Genomic DNA, 19,245 nt, shown 5'->3' on the forward strand with positions numbered 1-19,245 from the left:
TGTGTTGGTGAAGATAATGCTAGGTGCTGTAGCAGGTCAACCTTAGAGTCTCAGTGACTTAAAACATGGGGAATTCATTCCTGCAATTTAATGGGAATAAATATGCAAATGAATTTGGTTCTCAAGAAGGCTGCAGGTGAACTAGGATTAAAATGAAGTTGTTGCAGAGGTGTGTACATATATTCAAATGCAAGAGAAACTCTTTTCATGATTATCAAAATTATCCCTAGGCTACCTTTTGAACAGGGGGAGATGGAGTGTACCCTCTCTTTGGTTGAGTCTTTTTCCCCACTAAGGCAAAAGACCACTAAATGTCTGTGGCTGCAGATGATTCTCCTGAAAGCACAGGGAGAGGAGTGAGGGTGATCTGCCCACATTACTTAACTAGCACCAAAGACAAAGTATAAAATGAACGTGTGAAAATTCACTGATATTTCCTCTTAACTGCCTTTTCATTAGCAGGCTCTTAAGCAGCCTTTCAGTTTGTACTTTTATCCAATACAGAAACATCTTTCTTCTCAGTATCAATGTGTTTGAAAGTGCCTTGTATACCTTTAACACATTTTTTCAAAGCCTTAGAATTCTGAATAGTTTCCTATAAGATAACAACCATGCTTTCTTTGCCCTCCAGTTCATGAATCCTACATGGGCAGAATCATGTACCATAAATCTTCCTGAATATGTTGAACAAGAGTGTTTCCAGATAAAATAAATGGTTTTTTTTGGCAGAATCACTCTGTCTACATTGTTCTCTAAGCCACTGAATAATTACATAAATCTATGGAAAGAACCACCAGTTCTGAAAATGTGTCATTTTAATATCTTTGAAAATTTAGGATTTGGGGGTTGAAAATCATGAGATTTTGGTAAAAGCTTCACAGAAAGAGCAGTTTATATTGAGGCTCGGAAGTAGTTTAAAGACGCTGATGGCAGCAATACAGCTGAAGCCTACAGGGACTTAGGAAGTCTAAGCTGCCCATCTTCTGTCTCCCTGCCTTTCCGTTTATCTGCATTTTCTCTTGAACAGCTCTTTCCTGCTTTGTAGCACTCATGGTGGAAAATAATTGGTGTTGAAAATACCTCACAAGCTCTAAGGTCTAATTACCCAGGAAGTAAAGGATAAACTGCTTCAGCCCTAGCCTCCCATCTCTGGGCTAATCAGCAAAGCCACAAATGGGTCACATTATGGGAACACTGCAGTTCTATGGCCACTGAATGGCAACTTAGAGAAGTGATTGGTGGAAAGTCAGTGCCAGGAAAAATATTCCTTAGTTTCACTACAATTTCAAATCTTGAATATACCATGTTTAAAAAATGCTTTTAATATAGAAAGTTTTAATCTGGTGCTAATTTAATGGGACAAAGTGTCTAAGAAGTGAGTTTCTTTCATGTTGTTAAGGGATGTGAAGTTGTCTGGGACAAGAGTTTTAAACTTGGGGTCAGATACTAAATGTATAGATAACAACTACCCCAGTATGTCCAGTTTTTAACTATTGATTACTCAGCATGATTCTGTAGAAGCCTGTTGCCCTTAACGTGCATCTTCCTTAGCTCCAGGTTCTGACTTTGTCAACTGCCGCAGAGCATTACTCTGTTCTGATCAAGTCTCATCTGCTATTTATGACTAATTCTAAGAAAAATTATAACAAGTCACCTTTATGGACTAATCGTTTACTCAGTCACCCCTGTTTTTTATCTGTCCTGTTTGTTTTCGCACACTGTTCTCCATAACGTTTTCCCTCAGTAATTCAGCCCAATTTTGTGAGCTTGCCACACTATGTAAAACACTACAGTGATGTGCTGTCAAATATCCCAACATGAGAAGAGTACAATTTCTGTCACCAGTGAATGTAAAGTCATTTATCAAGACAGGTTTTTTTTTATGAGGTAGACTGTGATATTAAAATCTTGTATTGGTAGATTTAAAGATATGAATTCTTATTAGAGCAAAGTAATTCTTAATAAAAACCTCTGTCAAGAAGGAGATAGCCTGTTGGAATAGATGTATTTTTATGGCACCTACTATAAGGAAAGAGATGTTGGACTTGGCATGCAAAGATATTTTAGGTGGTAATCACTCATGGACTAAATTACAGAGCAGTCTTAGTAAAAACCTAGGTTAATGAAAAAGAATTGAAGAAGATAAAACTGAATAGACAGGTAAGGCAAAATTATAGAGTACACTGAACATAACTCTTATGATCATTCTTCAGGCTCTAGGAAGTCCACCGAATTTTATGAACATAGAAATGAGGTGTTATAAAGTGTTTGTTTCTTCCAAAACATCTTCAAAATATCAATGACTAACAGCAACAAAAGTTTATTTTCTTAATTGGTTGCTCCTGGGCTCAGCTTGATTTGCTAATGTTGGCTTCAAAAGTCAAAGTAGATTTACTTAGATAAATAGCAGCTACCTGCCTTTTTAGTGGAGAAATCCAAAGAATAGAAGAGGTAAGAAAAATATACCTTTTAAGGCCTTAACTGGAATCTGAACCATTAAGTGACCAGTTTGGTACTTTCACTGATCAAACAAGTCATGTGGCTGAGTCCAACATCAATGGGGTGTGAAAAATATACTCTACTGGAGGATGGTGCAAAGTCACATGTCAAAGGACCTGGCAACAGGGTGAGTGTGAAGAGTTGGGAACAATGGCCCAACCCACCACAAGTATTATGAGCAGAGCAGTGCCTTAGGAGCACGTTTGACCCATTGGATGGAGTAGAGGCTCACTGGGGAGCCAATAACCATATTGCAACTAGGAGTTATATTTTTGGAAGAACTTTTTCAACTTATTTAAACTACTCAGGTATTTTCAATACCCTATTATTTGATGTCAGTCATACCCTTGTCAAAAATATGAGGGGCCTGAGACTGTACCCTGCTAAAAGTCACCACAGCAGAGTTACGGGGATGCTAGCTGAAGGCATGAGACTCATGGAGCAGAGGCAAGAACGTACTACTCATGGCTCAGCAAAATGTTGTCAGGTCCAGGATATATAGTGTATGTATGTGTGTAGACATGGATACACAATATGCATTAGGTCAAAAGTTTACTAATGTTCAGATCATCTACACCATGTTGAAAGTTCGCTTGTGATATTGGCTCTGACAGAGTTGTATACAAGACTGCCACTGTGTGTATAGATTGTCTATTTTTTCACTGTTTTAGTCTGTCAACTTTGCCTCACATATGTTGACATTATGGTATGACATGTATATACATTTAAATTGTGACATCTTCCTAGCTGGTTAACCTTCTGGCCGTGAACTATCCTCTCAATCTTCAGAAGCTTCTAGCTGTGCAGCCTGATGTTAATAACACACCCTTGTTTTATTTAAAGTTCAGATGATCTTTTTTTCATACTTTAATTTTCGACTTGCTTATATTTAAGGCATGTTGCTTGTTAGAAGCATGTTTTGGCTTTTATATTTTTACCCAGCCTGAAAATTTTTGTCTTTTAATTGGATAGTTTAATACATTTGCATTTAATATAGTTACTGGAATATTTGGTTTCTATTTATTATCTTACTTTTTCTATTTATCTCACATTTTTTTGGCCACGCCCACAGTATGTGAAATTTCTCAGGCCAGGAATTAAACCTGCACCACAGCAGTGACCCAAACCACTGCACTGACAGCACCAGATCCTTAATCTGTTGAACCACCAGCGAACTCCCATCCCACATGTTTTAAATTTCTTTTTCTGCCTTTCTTTTGCATTATTTTTTTAATTTCCATTTTTCCTTTTATTAGCTTATTAGTGTTATATATGTGTTATATTGTGGGTATTTATTCAAACCCTAAATATACAATACTGGCATTACTTTGTGGATCGGTAGTCATTCATAGCTTCCTCTGTGTTTGCTCTGTCAGTTTTCATCCCTCCTATGCATCTGAGATTCTTCCTCAGAGCGAGCAGTGTTAGTGAATCCCCACACCATCCTCTCCCAGGTTCCTGAATTCAAAGTCCCCAGCTTTGTAACAGTATCCAGCTCTCCTTGGACCAGGTCAGTGAAGCTTATATATTCAGCACTTGCTTGAAATTCAGCCCCCTATTGAGTGCAGTTACAGCTCTGCCTTCCCCTCACCTCAAGTCTTGGCTGCCTGGGGAGTCTCAACTCCAATTTTACTTCTCCAGCCCAGGAAATTTCCCAAGGCTCTGCAGGTATGCTTGCTTCTTAGATGTCTCTCTGCACTGAGCCATGACTCAGAAGGAGGCCAGGTGTGGACACCAGGTTTTATAATACAAACTCATCTCTCTGTATTTATCTTTTATAACTTTGGCCCTGGAGATCTGGTTGCCCTAAAAGATTTTATTGCTTTTGAAGAAATGTTTTTTTGTAGCCTATCTGGATTTTCTGTTGGTATTCAGCAGCAGGTATGTTGTTGTTTGCGACAAGCCAGGACTCTGTGTGTGTGTGTGTGTGTGTGTGTGTGTGTGTGTGTGTGTGTGTGTGTTTGTACACACATGCATTTCGATTATTATATATGAAGAAGCTTGAAAAAGGCACATCTAACATTGACAGTCTGACATTGTGGCGAGCTGAGAACATTAGATTTTTTCAAACTATCTTGAAGAAATACTTAAGAGTTTTCTGAAACCTCTTATAATGTACTCATAATATACATTAATGAAAATATTATTTGAAAGCTACAAATAAATAAAAAATAAAAATACCTGTTTGTGTTTATATAATGAAAAAGAAAAAATAAATTAGTGAATACCCAAGGAATGTCCTCAAGAGAAAGACTTACATGTCCTGGGGTCCTTACCTCACCCAACACCTTTGAGCTGCCAACTTTAGCCCTGCATTGACCCTGCTCTGCTTCCTCTGGACCGAGTGTGGATTTGCTGTGCTGAGCCCTCTGACCACACCCCATCTCAGATGTTCTTTCAGGGGCTTTGATTTCTGCAGTGCGTGACACTGCATAAGAGATGTCTGTGCTCAGAAGTCTCTCACCATCTTCAGTCTCCTTCCTGTTCCTGTTTTGTATCAATCTGCAGTACCTTCACAGACCATGGTGTGTTGTAATGGAATCCATTCCAAATATTTAGTTCATACTGTGGCTTTATCTTTGGTTTTTTTCACTAAACACACACACATTATAATACAAACAAACATGTATATAGTTTTAATCACAAACTTAAAAGCAGCAGTGAATGCACAGAAGGTTATGCATGAAAATACAGAATGAGTGGATATGTTTTGCAGCTATCAACTTTTCCTTCACTTCTAATATTTCACTCCAAGAGTAAAGAATCGGCTGTTTGGTGGATGATGTAACATCACCACTTTCCATGAGGAAAGTGATTGAAATCAAATATTTATAATAATAAAAAAGTAAAAATAATGAAAGTAACAGTTTCTGAGTTCTCTACATAAGGTCTCTGAGATACCATGTTGCTGGGAAATGGATAACATAACCAGATATCTTGCTCACTGCTGAAGACTGAACCAAGACACTTAGACGTGTGAGCACTAAACGTCTTTCTTTTTTTTTTTTTTCCTGTCATTTTGTCTTGTCTAGAGCTGCACCCATGGCATATGGAGGTTCACAGGCTAGGGGCCTAATCGGAGCTGTAGCCGCCGGCCTACACCATAGCCACAGTAATGCAGAATCCAAGCCATGTCTACGAACTACACCACAGCTCACGGCAACACAGGATCCAAACCATGTCTGCAACCTACACCACAGCTCATGATAATGCCAGATCCTTAAGCCACTGAACAAGGCCAGGGATCGAACCCATCCTCATGGTTCCTAGTTGGATTTGTTAACCACTCAGCCACGACGGGAACTCCAGCACTAAACATCTCATGGCTCTTCCCAATCCCGTCCTGCTCAGTCACCCCATATTTGCCAGACCAGATAAAAATAAAATAAGACTTCTAAGTGCACTCGGCATGAATCTGCTTCTAATGATGTTCCCCACAGGGTACTTTTCTCGAACACATATTAGTAAAGATAGACAGTTTTCATGCTTTGTTGGTGCCCTGAGCTCAGGCGTTCAATACTGCTTTTGGACTGAATATTTCTGCAGGTTCTAAACTATTTGACAGAAATTGGGGAAATAAGCAGAGAGTCTCAGGAAAGTGTAGCTCTGCCAGCCTGGTTCTCAGTGCCCACCTCACTGCACATCACCTGCTCACGGCTCTGGTGCCTCTGTCCTTCTCTGAGACCTTTGTTTCCCATCAGTGCTTTTCTTGGTTGTAGTAATGTCCGTGGCATAGCAGGAATTTCACTGGGGCCATAGATGGCCGAAAAGATGATGAAGATGACCCCACTTAGATGCTACTGGCATCAAGTCTCTGTTTCTCTGGCCAAGGATGGGGATGAAGACACATTTCATCTGCTAAAATACATGGTTTAAATACATATTCGTCCAAAGAGATTGAACATTGATGAAGCGTTCCTTAATATTTAGGTGAATATCTATTCAACTCTTTACATACTGGATTTTAACCAGAAAAGAACTTCTGAAAAGAATGACAGTGTATGCCTGCTACCTTTCTTTCTGGTCATAATTGGAAATCAAAATAAACTCAGATATGTATTCCTAAGTTTCCACAGTTCAAACCAATTCAGATGTTAAAAGAAGAAATACCTGAAACTATTTTTTCTGATTTTAAGCAAACAGAAAATTAGGAAAAGCAAAAAGATAAAGATGCCATAAAAGTTACATAGTTCTTGGCTCGTAAATATATATAAAGTATTGATTATGTCAATAGCAAACTTCAAAAACCCACTTCAAGAAATGTTGTTCTTTGCTAATTTACTGTGATATAATGTCATATCATACTTGCAAATTTTCTTTTTGTGATTACTAAAATAATAAAATGCATTTTTGTTGAAAATTGTGTTTTTCTTTTTGTCCACACTTATGGCATATGGAAGTTCCTGGCACAGGGGTCGAACCTGTGCCATAGCAGCAACCCAAGCCACTGCAGTGACAATGCCAGATCCTTAACTAGCCGCCCTGCAAGAGAACTTCAAATTATAATGTTTTTAATGTCTTCTTTGTTTGTTTTTTGGTCTATGTTTTTCTTGAAAGAAATGTTTGAGGGTTTTTTTAGTGTTTATCAAATGATACTGTTTATTTTCCAAAATCATCTGTATTAGAGTGAGATGTATTTTATAGCATATCTCACCTCATACAAATTACAACTCTTCTCTCTTCTTGCAATGAATTTCCAGATCTGATTCATGAAAAATATGAAGAAAACCTTGTGAGTGAAAATTGGAATCTACTTTGTGCACATTTCCTCTTGATTCATGTTTTTGGAACAGAGAATCAGGAGCCATATTTCCTGGGTTCAAACCTGAAATCCACCACTTCCTTGCTGTGTGACCAGAGGTAAGCTGCTTATTAGCCCATCATGCGCACCCCAGTGAGAGTTCAGGTAATGATAGTGTACAATTTACGGAGTTTTGTTGGGATAAAAATGAATGAATGCATGCAGCGGCACTTGGAATGGAGTTTGTGACTCTGTGTGGGTTGTATCAGTATTTGTTATTATTTTTGCCACCACCCAGAGGTGGATGTGATGTCACACGTGGAGGATGTGGCCCTGCATCCACAGGTTGCATTATCAGCCAAGTCCCAGAAGGTGCTGAGCAAGCCCCAGACCGGCCTCAGCCAACACAGGATGGAAGGGCTAACATATGTTTCACTTTTTTGGAAGTTCCCATTGTGGCTCAGCAATAACAAGCCCAACTAATATCCATGAGAATGCAGGTTTGATCCTGGCCTTGCTCAGTGGGTTAAGGATCCAGTGTTGCTCGGCTGTGGTGTAGGCCAGCAGCTGTAGCTCCAGTTCAACCCCTAGCCTGGGAACTTCCATATGCTGAGAGTGTAGCCCTAAAAAGCAAAAACAAATAAACAAACAAAAACATATGTTTCATTAAAAAAAAAGAAAGAAAACTGTATATGGTGGGTTAGGCCATGTCTTCCTCCATCGTCACAGCTAGAATGTGACTGGACTTTGGAACAGTTGGACCCTTCACTATGGTCAGGTCTCCACTGGGTGCTTTTAGTGATGTCAGTTTGAAGTGATGTGTGGCTGGTGAAGCCCAGAACCTCATGGCAGCTCTTTGAGTCCATGCTCTACATTGATATGTTGTAAAGTGATCACAAAAACTGAGCCTTTCCTTTAAAGAAATGTATGTCACTGAAGGCTTGAAGTTTAAGGAAACAATATTGATTTAGTTTGGACTCAGGCTGTTCTGTGCCTATATTTAGGCACAATGCTGTATTTTTGTTTCTGTTGTTTTGTTTGAGCATTTGATCACTAAAAACTAGAGACAGAAGAGACAGACATTGCAAGAGGGATTTACAGGTCTAACCGCCTCACCTCGGGCCAAAGGAAGGCCAGCAGACCCTAAATGAGTATGGAGGTGACTCAGTTCTGATGCCCTTGTCTATTTCTTGCTCCTGGAACTACATGGCACTGAACACCTCCAACCCCAGGAAGGAAACTGCTATTGGTCACCAAGATCTGATGCCTTGAAGAGGCCAGAGGGAAGTCAGCATAGCTGCATCTGTGGTTGGTTAGGTTTTTCCTAAAAGGAACTGGTATATTTATTGTTGATTTCTGAGAAAACGTCGTTTCTGGGGCAAGAAAAATGAAGAGATTGAAAGGCCTGCCTTTCAATTACACAGGGATGTGGAGAAACATTTCCTCATTCAGAAGCTCGTGGTATTTTCTTCTAGGATCTGATGATCCTGGCTCAAGGTGCAGCTGGTGGGGTAGAGGGCGCAGGTACCATTTCGTCTGTGGTAAAAGGTCTGTAACTAGCCACGTTAGAGGCCCAGAAGGAACTCAGCCCCATGGAATCAATATCCTCTCTGATTCTGTGACTCCCAAGCCATTGTCCAGAAAACCTTGGGGGTTCCCAGACCCTCTCGGGGATGGGGGTCCCAAGGTTATAAAAGTTTTAATAAAAATACCAAGATATTTTTGCCCCTTCAGTTTCCTTCCACCCCACTCCACCACAAGTGCCCAGTGCATTTTTTCCAGAGGCCACATGGAGCATGACAACACAACAATTTGAACATAGAAGCAAATAGGAGAACCCCAGCTGTTGTCTATTAAGGCAGGCATTAAGGAGATTCAGAAAATGGTAAAACCCACTCTGCTGACATTTTTTTTTTTTTTTTTGCTTAGCAAAGTAATCTTTCATAAGAAATGTATTATTTGTGTTGATATACAATGGATTTATCAAAGTTGTTTTTAAATGCATTAGTATTTTAAAAGTTCTCAGTTTTGATTCCTAACATGGTAAAATTCTATAGATTTGACTCACATAATCTAAAGTTATTTTGAATCCTCAATGATTTTTACTTCTGTAAGAGGTCCTGAGACAGGGATGTTTGAGAACTGTTGTTCTGTCTCAATTTTTACGTGGTTCGGCCCTTCTTTAACTTTAAAATATTCTGAGGAGTTCTCTTACATATAGAGCCAGCTTGTACACGTGTTCTGAGGGTTTGCAAAGTCTGTCTATACTTGATCTGTGGTACCCAAAGGCGACATGGATTTACTTCCCCTTATACTCAGTTATGGACACTATTATTGTTCCTGATATGACTGTTGTGAAGACCAAATAAGGTATCACATGCAAAATGCCAGGCATAGAGAAAATAGGTGAATATAGGCACACCTTGTGGTATTACTCTTTGCAGATACTGTGTTTTTTTACAACTGAATGTTTGTGGCAACTCTGTCTTGTCAGAATATGGTTAGCATTTTTAGCAATAAAGTACTTTTAATTAAAAGGTGTATATTGTTTACACATAATGCTATTTCACACTTGCTAGACTGTAGTATAGTGTGAACATTGCTTTTATAGGTGGTGGGAAACCAAAAACAATTTGTGTGATTCACTTTATTGGTCTGAAACCAAGCCTTCCATGTCTCCAAGGTGTGCCTGTGATGAAATCCCTACCCCTTTATAATGCATGCAGTATTTATGGAATGCCGACTAAAGAAAAGGATGGCATGAGCAGGCTGTGTGGGATGGTGGGGAGGTAGGCAGACTTGTGAATGACAGTGAGACCGAGAAGTCCCATCAGGTTCCAGCTGCAGGTATGTCGCCTACCTGGCCATCAGCATCCTGGTTTTACTATGGATTCTATGCCCTGTTTTATGTTTTATGTTTTATGTACAAAGAAGAATCTAGGTAGTGAGAAAATAATCTTTGTGTTCCAACTGAAACAGTTGTGTTGCATCAGTTCCTTGGGCAGAATTAAGTGAAAAAAAAAATAGGTTAAAGTCAGTATATGTAGCAGAGTAACTTTTTTTAAGAAAACGAAAGAAACCTGTAGGAATATATTTTCGAATTTTAGGATTTATTACCTATGAGTGATATTAATGTGAAAAATTATTTTTCAGAATTCTTCCTACACTAAACATACTATTATGAAATAAAAGCAATAATAACTCTTTAAATAGAGTCATCCCTCAGTGTCCACAAGAGATTGGTTCCAGAGTCCCTGGATACCAAAATTCATGAATTCTCAAGTTTCAATGGTCAGCCCTACATAGCCACAGTTCTGCATCCTTGGATTCAATCAGCCTTAGATCCTGTAGTACCATCTGCAGTTATTGGGAAAAAAAAATCCACATATAAGTGGACCACAGAAGTTTGAACCCGTGCTGTTCAAAAGTCAGCTATATGTAAACTGTTTCTTTATTTTCCTTTAATCTTTCATAAATCCAAAAGCTCCTTACACTTTATCACTCATCAATTATTTTGAATGTAATTAATCTGAAAATGTTTCGCATAACTAACATTCTTAGTTATTCTTTGTGTCATGGCACATATGACAAAAGAATGTGTTGTGTGCCAAGTGCTATGACCAATGCCTCATTGGACAGGCATGTATGCAGGTGACTGACTGCATGGGCTGGAGCATGGGTTGGTGCCAGCTGGGATGGTCATCCCCAGAAAGTGAAGTTATATCCAGTTGCAGGGAATCAAGGAAGTCAGCAGCCAAGTGCAAGATGTTAGAGATCTTAAATACAGACCAGCAGTGGAGAAAAAAAAGGTATAAAGAGCCCACTTGAAGTTGTGAAAAAAATAAATTAAGCATGTATGAGTGTTAGGAATATTTTACCTTGGCTTGATACCTCTTTAAGACTATTTTCTAAGAAAATGGAAATATCAAATATTCCAAGATGCTTTTCTAATTGTTTCCAAAATCACTCTCAGTAAGTTAAAAGTGTTTGTGAATAAAAACTGAAAAGGTTGATGGCACCTCTGCTGTCCTTTAAGAGGCTCATTGAAAAGTATTCTCATATCATCCAATGAACTTTTTCTCTAGGTGGGATCTTTTTAAGGACTCGTAACGGATTTGTCCGCTGGCTGCTTTAGAACTCCAGCTGTCACCATTCTCAGACAGGACAGGAGGAAGGAACCTGTCTTTGACAACCTGCCTGTCTCTCTCTGTCCATTTCCATTTAGACTACAGTAGCTTTCTATAAAGATAAGATGTAACACTCACATATTTAATTTGAAATCGATGCACAAGAGCTGAAACTAGGTGTTAAAATCACAAGTACACGTGTGGTTATCAATTCTTTTCTAGTCGCCAAACTCAGTGATCAAATTATTTACTGATATGTTACTGGCATTTATAAAACCATCTCCATCAGATCCCTGAAATGCAATTCCTTTGCAGAAATTTTTCATTTTTTGGTGTTCTCTTGTTTAAAAGGAGAAGCTATCTTGCATCAATATTGCTAAGTTTATGTGTGTAGAAGACAGTGGAAATTACCAGCTGATTGCTCAAGAGGACTTTATATGGATCCTGAGAGAGTTGTTCTGTTCAGTGCTAATCAACCAGAGGATGTTTACTGAATACTTCCTCTGAGTAAGACATTGCTGCTGGGGGAGCCTTAAAGGAAATTGGGAGACACATGACATAGTGTTGGACATCAAAAGACTTACAAAACTGTTGCAGTTATAAGCCACAAACCATAAACTCATAAATATAACTAAAAATGAAAACACATAGAGGAAAATGAAAGTAGAGCTAATATGTGGCAAGAGTGTTGCCAAAAGTTATACACAAAGAAAGATATCAGTAGTAAAAGTCAGAGGATTAGAAAATATGGTGGTGGTGCAGGTGGGCACTGTCCTTGGTACAAGAAGATCATGGTGTAGGTGAGCACTGTCTGTGGTATAAGAAGGTTGTGGTGGGAGTTCCCATCGTGGAGCAGTGGAAAGAAATCTAACTAGGAACCATGAGGTTGTGGGTTCCATCCCTGGCCTCCTCAGTGGGTTTAGGATCTGGCCTTACCCTGGGCTGTGGTGCAGGTCACAGACACGGCTCAGTTCCCATGTTGCTGTGGCTGTGGTGTAGGCTGGCAGCTGTAGCTCTCATTTCACCCCTTGCCTGGGAACTTCCATATGCCACGGGTTGGCTCTAAAAAAAACAAACAAAAAATAAAGCAGGTCAGTGGTGCAAGCGGGCGCTGTCCACGGTATAAGAAGGTTGTGATGTAGGTGGGTGCTGTCCACAGTATAAGTGCCTCACCAGATGGTCTTTCCCATCCTCATGCCCCCATGTCATTCTGCTGCTTCTTAATAGGAACTGAATATATCACAAAAAAAGATGTGGTCAACTCAATTCATGTGGCCTCTGAAGATGGCATAAATATAAAGTAAATGGTACTTTGGGGACAAATGGGCTTAAAGAGAGTTCACTTCAGCCCTGACATTCCTGATAGAGACACTTATCTGAATAGCTTCCACTTGCAAATGTTATTTAAGTCATTTCAAGGATTAGCTAGCTAAAAATTAGCATATAAATCCTGAGTTAAGTCTTCACTAGGTAAAGTTATTGATTGTCTCCATCATTGATCTTTTAGGAAAGTCCTGGAGAAAATGGATTCCAATTCATCTAATATAAACATTAACAAAGGGAAAATCTGGAGGACAAATTGCCTGAAGCAGCCTCTATCTGTGGGCATGGGTAGTCAGGAAACAGGAGGACAGAATAGGGAGCATGAGAGGATGACTTTTCACAAGAGATGCTACTGTTGTGCCCAGGGCCAAACTTGTTCATATTCTGAACTCATAAAAGCAAACAAGAACTCCTGAATGCTTGCATGTAGCAACTAGGATCTAGTGTCTGTGATTGACCATAGGTGTGGGGGGGTATCCCTTGAATGTGGGTGAACAGAGATAAGAACAATTGCTGGTCCCATCCACCACATTGGTCTATGAGAGCCTACTGAACATGGGGAAGGATTCATTAGGTGTTTTCCCAGCTCAACAGTAAAATGTAGTTTGGTAATTATGGTATTTTATATTGCATTGATAACCATTTGTCCTAATCCATCAAGGAAGCAAGGATTTAGTTAAAAGCCATGTTTGTGCCTTGCCCAGAATGAAGGGAAGGAGCTAGACGCACATCTTCAGGAGGGCATGATTGCAATTTTGATCTTATAGAAAAAAAGGCACTGTGTGCATTAAAGGCGCGAGAAACAACAGCAAAGAAATTTCATGAGGGGGTAGGGGGAGAGAAGAACATAAACTGATGGGCAGCAGACATGAGGAAATTGAAATAAGGTTGTTTTTGAAAATGTGAAGGAAGCATCCAACCTGGCAGAAGTGGCTCCAGGGGCTGGGCAGGTGGGGTGGTAGGACCAGAGAGGCTTTCCTCCTGAGAATCCCAGTTCCAATCCCAGGAGAGTTAGCAGCAATTGAAAGTCATCACTGCTAATGGGCATCTTGAAGATTGCGCTCTCCTCTGGCTTCATCATTGCAGCTGCAGATGAGGGGGCTCCTGACGACAGGAGGTTCTGCTTTCTGCACGATACACCACAGACATTTTCATCAGGGAAGCCACTGTTCATGTCTCTTGTGCTCCTAGCACCCTTGACTCCTGTTAGAGAAGACTGGATGGCAAACACCTTTGCTTTTTAAGTTTTCTCTGTTGGAAACAAACTTAGATGCTTTTGTACATTGATTCTATGGCAGAGTTAATTAGTCTTGAAAATGTAGTAGTAAGCTCAAGCTCCTTTTCAATGATCGTTTATTACTTAACTTGCCAGTTCACACTAGAACATATGACTGGAAGGGATTAAAAGTATATAAAGTATTTGAAAATGTTGTCATGAAAAGTTAAACAGTAAAGAAAGAACTCAGTATGTAAAGAGTTGATATGTGCTCTATGTTCATTCAGACAGCTTTAAAAAGATAGTTGATTTATTATTCATTTCTATGATTAATATGGTTAAATGCAATTTATAGGATTTAAGTATTAGTATTTTTCTTAAATTGCATCTCAAAATGAAAAGACTTCCTTTTTAAAGATAAAATGCAAAATAAAATCAAAGTAATAATGATTTTAGATTTTTCTCAAGTAATTATATATATTAGCCATTTTTAAAAGGTCTGTTTTTCACTAAGATGGTAATACTTTCAGAGGCTGAATATACAAAGGCCAAACCGTATACAAGAGCAGAACTCTGACTCATAATAACCTGTTGCAACCAGCTCAGAAACCAGCCTGTCACCTTCAGCCACCTGTCCAGGGGCCAGCATGTCCTCTGTACTCATGGCCCAGGAGCCAGCCTGCTGAGGTCAGACATATAGGAGGTAGCCCCTGTCACCAGCAACCAGCCCAGGAAGCCCCCCCACCACCTTGTGACAGTGGACCAAATGGCCAGGACAGATCATACCTAACACTTGCCCTGCTTCTTCCCTGCTTCTCCCTGAGGCCAGTAGAGACAGCCGGTCATGAGGAACCTCTTCTCTCTGGCCCACTGCAGCTTCCCCACCCTCAGCCTTCATCTAGGTGCCCACAAAATGCCAGAAGCCTTACTTTTCTCCACTATAGATTTGTTCCCACTCTTCTGCCACTGCAACCAAGGGAGGCCTCTGACTCCTGTCCTATAGAAGCTTCTGAATAAACAGCTTTTTCCTGCTCTCTTTGGGCAGTCTTGATTTAACCCCACAACTTGTGATATCAAGTTTTCTGCCTTTATATCAACACCTCCAAAAGGTGTCTACAGTGATTCAAATTCCTTGGCTCCATTTTCACAGAAATGTGAATGGTGCCAATCAAAGAAGATCTATAGATTTTGGATCCAAGATGCAGTGCATGCTTGGCCAAGCTTACCTTTATGAGAGTAGGATCACCTGTCTTGAAGATTCATTTCATAGCCCTTAAGAATTCAGACTCATGAAATCAGCAAAACTGAACAAAATTATCTATTTAACCACCGACACCTGGTGGTAGAACAAGAAACAGCACCCTTAGATTGATGAGACTGATGAGGCCTGATTCCCTGTCTGGGGACCATCCCTGGGGTGAGAGATCCTGGAGACTCCAGTAATTACGTGGAAAAGTTAAAAAATATATCCACATTCCATACTGAGTGTGAGGAACAGTTTATCCCATTTGCATGCACGTTCTCCTTTGAGAGCACTTCTCCAACTAAGTATTAGCACTTGAGATGTTTTCTTTCTAACTGTGCATATATATGATTTGACAACAAGTTAGTGAGTTTCAAAAGCAAAATAAAAGGCATCAAACTGAATGACTTTATTAATAGAACCAGATAGAAATATTTAGTTCATAATCAAATTTATATTTATAATAGAAATTAATGATCACTTAGGAACTAACTTAGCCTTGTATTAACTATAAGGCCAACATATTTCCTAAGCAAGTGTATAAACTTTCAGAGAGAAAATGTTTAAAACACTTAGGTTAAATACATGCAGCTTTTTAGATTTGGTAATTTTTCACATAAATCCTGCATAAGTTTTAAATCTGGAATAAAAAAATCCACTTATTAAGTTACTTAAATAAACTTGGTTTTCTGTCAATTCTTGCTATTAACATGTGACAAAAATTTTATTTAAGCTTATTTGAAAAATTTGAATGGTAAAATGTTTAAAAATTTTGGAATGATATTTCAGACAGTTTAACATCTGATGTTTGCAAACCATATATTAGGACACAAAATTCTAATGCAATGCCTACTTTCATGGTGTTTGAGTTTTTCAGAGATGTAATAAGTAATCAATACACTACTGAAAATTAAAACATTGAAAAAAGTGATACTTTTTTAAATGTATGGTACAAATAGCTTTTATTTTAAGGAATACAGTAGTCCTGAAACTGATTCTACAATATAATAATTTAATCAGAAAATCGCCATCATAAATCAGGGAGACAAAAAGGTTATTTGAGAAATAGAATTAAAACAAATGGTTACCTGGGGAGGGAAAATGAGGCAAATTCCTTATTTAATAATCACAGCTTTCCCTGCTGATGAATTAAAGAGTTAAATATTAAAATCAATCTAAAGATTAATATAGATGTTTAAAAATTGAACTTCTAGAAGATAGAGGCTCTCAATGCTAAAGAGCAATAGAAAAATTGTAGGGGAGATAGAGTGCATACGGCATTTTAGAGCAGGTGATACTTTGTTGTGCGGAGGGATCTGTCTGATGCTTTTGGGTATCTTTTAATGTCCCTGGCCTCTACCAACCAGGGGCCAGGAGTACACATCACTTCCCCTAGTTGTGACAACAAAAACGTCTGAGATATTGCCAAAGCCCATATGTGGTAAAATTACTCCTGGTGGAGAATCTTTGCTTTATAAGAATAAAAACATCTGCAAGTTAAAGAACCTTTGAGGTTTTCAGTATTGTCATCCACAACTGTTAGAGATGGAGGGGGGGAAGTGTCAAGAATGAATTAGGTGAGACAGATAATGAACAGATGTGTAAGGATTATAAAACAAATAGGATCCTAGAAATCATAAACCCAAGATTTCTACTACATTGTTAGCATTTTGATGTATTTATTCCATTTTGAACATAACTCCTATGAAACGTGCCCTGCCTGGCCCCTGATGTGGGTAAGCCAGCTTGAACACTGAGGCAGGAGGAGTCAGTGGGCTTCAGATCCAAAGACGATGGATTCATGGTGGTCCCTTTCCTGCAAAGCTGCCACATGGGCTTCCTTCCAACATATGATACTTCCCTTGTTGCCACCATGGGAATATAAACTTGTGTCTAGGAGCCACATAAATTATTTCTTTTTAGTGTAGTATTTATTTAGGTATGACAGACATGCAATAACGCACACACAGATATTTTGTTTGATCAGTTTTGACAAATATGCAGACCACAGAAAATAAAATACAGAATATTTGTGTCAAACCAAAAAGATTTCTGATGGACTTTTCCATCCAATAATCCCTCCAGAAGCAACCACCTTATCTGAGATAGTTCCATTTATTGTAACTTCATAAAACAGATTCATGCAATATGATCTCTCATATGCTTGGCTTCTTTGCTTATCAAAATGTTTGGGAAACTCGTTTGTGTGATTGCACACCCCTTTTGATTACTATTAGTGTTCCACTGTATGAAAATGCTACAGTTGGCTTAGCACCTTCCCTGATGGTAACATGTAGGTTCTTTCCAGTTGAGGTTATTGTGAACAAGACTTTTGTATTCAGGTCTTTTTCTGCATGTATGTTCTCTTGAATAAACCCTAGGAGTGGGATTGCAAGGTGTTAAGTGAGATGAATGTGTAATTTTATAGGAAACAGTGACACATTTTCCCAAGTAATTTACCACTTCAAAGGCAATACACGAGAATTCCCTTTGCTCCAATCCCAATCAACATTTGGTATCTCCTATGATTTTTTACTTTAGCCATTTTAATAAATTGAGATATTATTTCATTGTGGTTTTAATTGGTACCTTCTCATTTACTTATTAGCTATTTGAAATTGTCTTGTGACTTTCTGTTCAGGTGGTTTGACCATTTTCTGTCTTAGGGCTTTCTTTTATTGATTGGTAGTATTTTAGCTACAGATTTCCTCCACTATCTGGAAGTAGAGCGCTCCTGTGAAACCTTTCCTAGGTTGAAATTGCCTAAAGTGAAGAAGCAATTACCTTAGGACACATCTTGCTAACAGATGCACAAAATAAATGGAAGTAAAGCACAGGTGCTCACAGACACAGGCCAGGGCTGTGGCAGCTGGATGCTGAGATGCTGAGTGTGGCTCCTAGGAAGTAGCTTGGCAGGGACCCCTCTGGGTGCACAGGGGTGGTGCTGCCTCTGTAATGGCTCCTGCAAAACAAAGGATAAATGTTATTTTCAATTTTTGCCATTTTTCATAACAATGAAAACCCGCTTTGAATTTCTTTCAGTTAGCGAAAATAGGTACTAATACAAATCTTTTACAGCAGTGACGCAGGACAAAGCAAACTTCAGAAAAGTGGGAATTCAAGACCTGTTCAGATAAATGTGACACATATTTCATTCTGCATCTGTGGACTGCCTATTCCTTTATTAGTGGTGAGAAACAGACATTTTAATTTAGATTAAAATGAAATTATCCATTTTAATAGCTATTTGTGTGTACATATGAGAATGTGTGTGTATCCTAGAAACACTTGCCCAGCAAAGTTGTGCTGTTTTTGGGAAAGGGATGATATTCTCAAATATATGTTTAAGTCTCTTATGCATTTCAAATGATTTTTTTGCATGGAGTGCTCTAGGGGTCCAAGTTGATTTTTTATTCCATATACACATGTAGTAGCCTGGTATGATTTGTATAAAAGTGCTCTCCATTTCCATTGAATCACCTTGGCACTTTTGTCAAAGCTTAATTGACCATACATATGTATGGTTTTGTCTTGACTTTACTCTGTTCTGCTGACCTGTGTGTGTCCTTAAAACAAAACCACTCTGCTATGGTTACCACAATAAGACAAGCCCTGTGATTTTACTCCTCTTTTCCATGAATACTATTTATTCCAGTCCAGATTTTTTCCACTTCCACATGTATTTTACATTCCCTTTGCTAATTTCTCAGAAAAATATGCAAGGATTGTGATTGGAACTACTTTGAAACTATAGATCATTTGGGGGAGAATTGATACCTTAAAAATACTTATTAATTCTGAACAGTTTATAAGAATAAATACTTATTCCTCTAAACTATGAATATAATGTATCTTCTTTAACTTCTATTAGCCAGGTATTTAGAATAATTTCTAGGTTATTCATTTTTATGCTACCAAGAGATGGTATAATTTTTTTAAATTTCTATTTTCCAGATATTTGCTAGTATATAGAAATATCATTGATTTTTATAAATTTATTTTGCATTCTCTGATCACATTAAATTAATTTATGAGTGTCTATAATTTATTTTTACTAGACTCAGGAAAGTTTTGTATATACACAAACATGTCTTCT

General features: G+C 38.6%; 1 protein-coding gene across 3 annotated transcripts in view; it reads left to right on the forward strand.

The window, feature by feature from the left end:
- The window catches only part of LOC106506202, a 335,514-nt gene that overhangs the window by 180,117 nt on the left and 136,152 nt on the right, over positions 1 to 19,245 (forward strand). For all 3 annotated transcript variants that reach the window (XM_021075827.1, XM_021075828.1, XM_021075829.1), the window contains exon 3: positions 7,200 to 7,359. In XM_021075827.1, the coding sequence (XP_020931486.1) occupies positions 7,200 to 7,359 (160 nt within the window). The remainder of the gene's footprint in view (positions 1 to 7,199; positions 7,360 to 19,245) is intronic.

This window comes from Sus scrofa, chromosome 15 (genome assembly GCF_000003025.6).
Source record: "Sus scrofa isolate TJ Tabasco breed Duroc chromosome 15, Sscrofa11.1, whole genome shotgun sequence".
In the NCBI taxonomy this organism is placed as follows: domain Eukaryota; kingdom Metazoa; phylum Chordata; class Mammalia; order Artiodactyla; family Suidae; genus Sus; species Sus scrofa.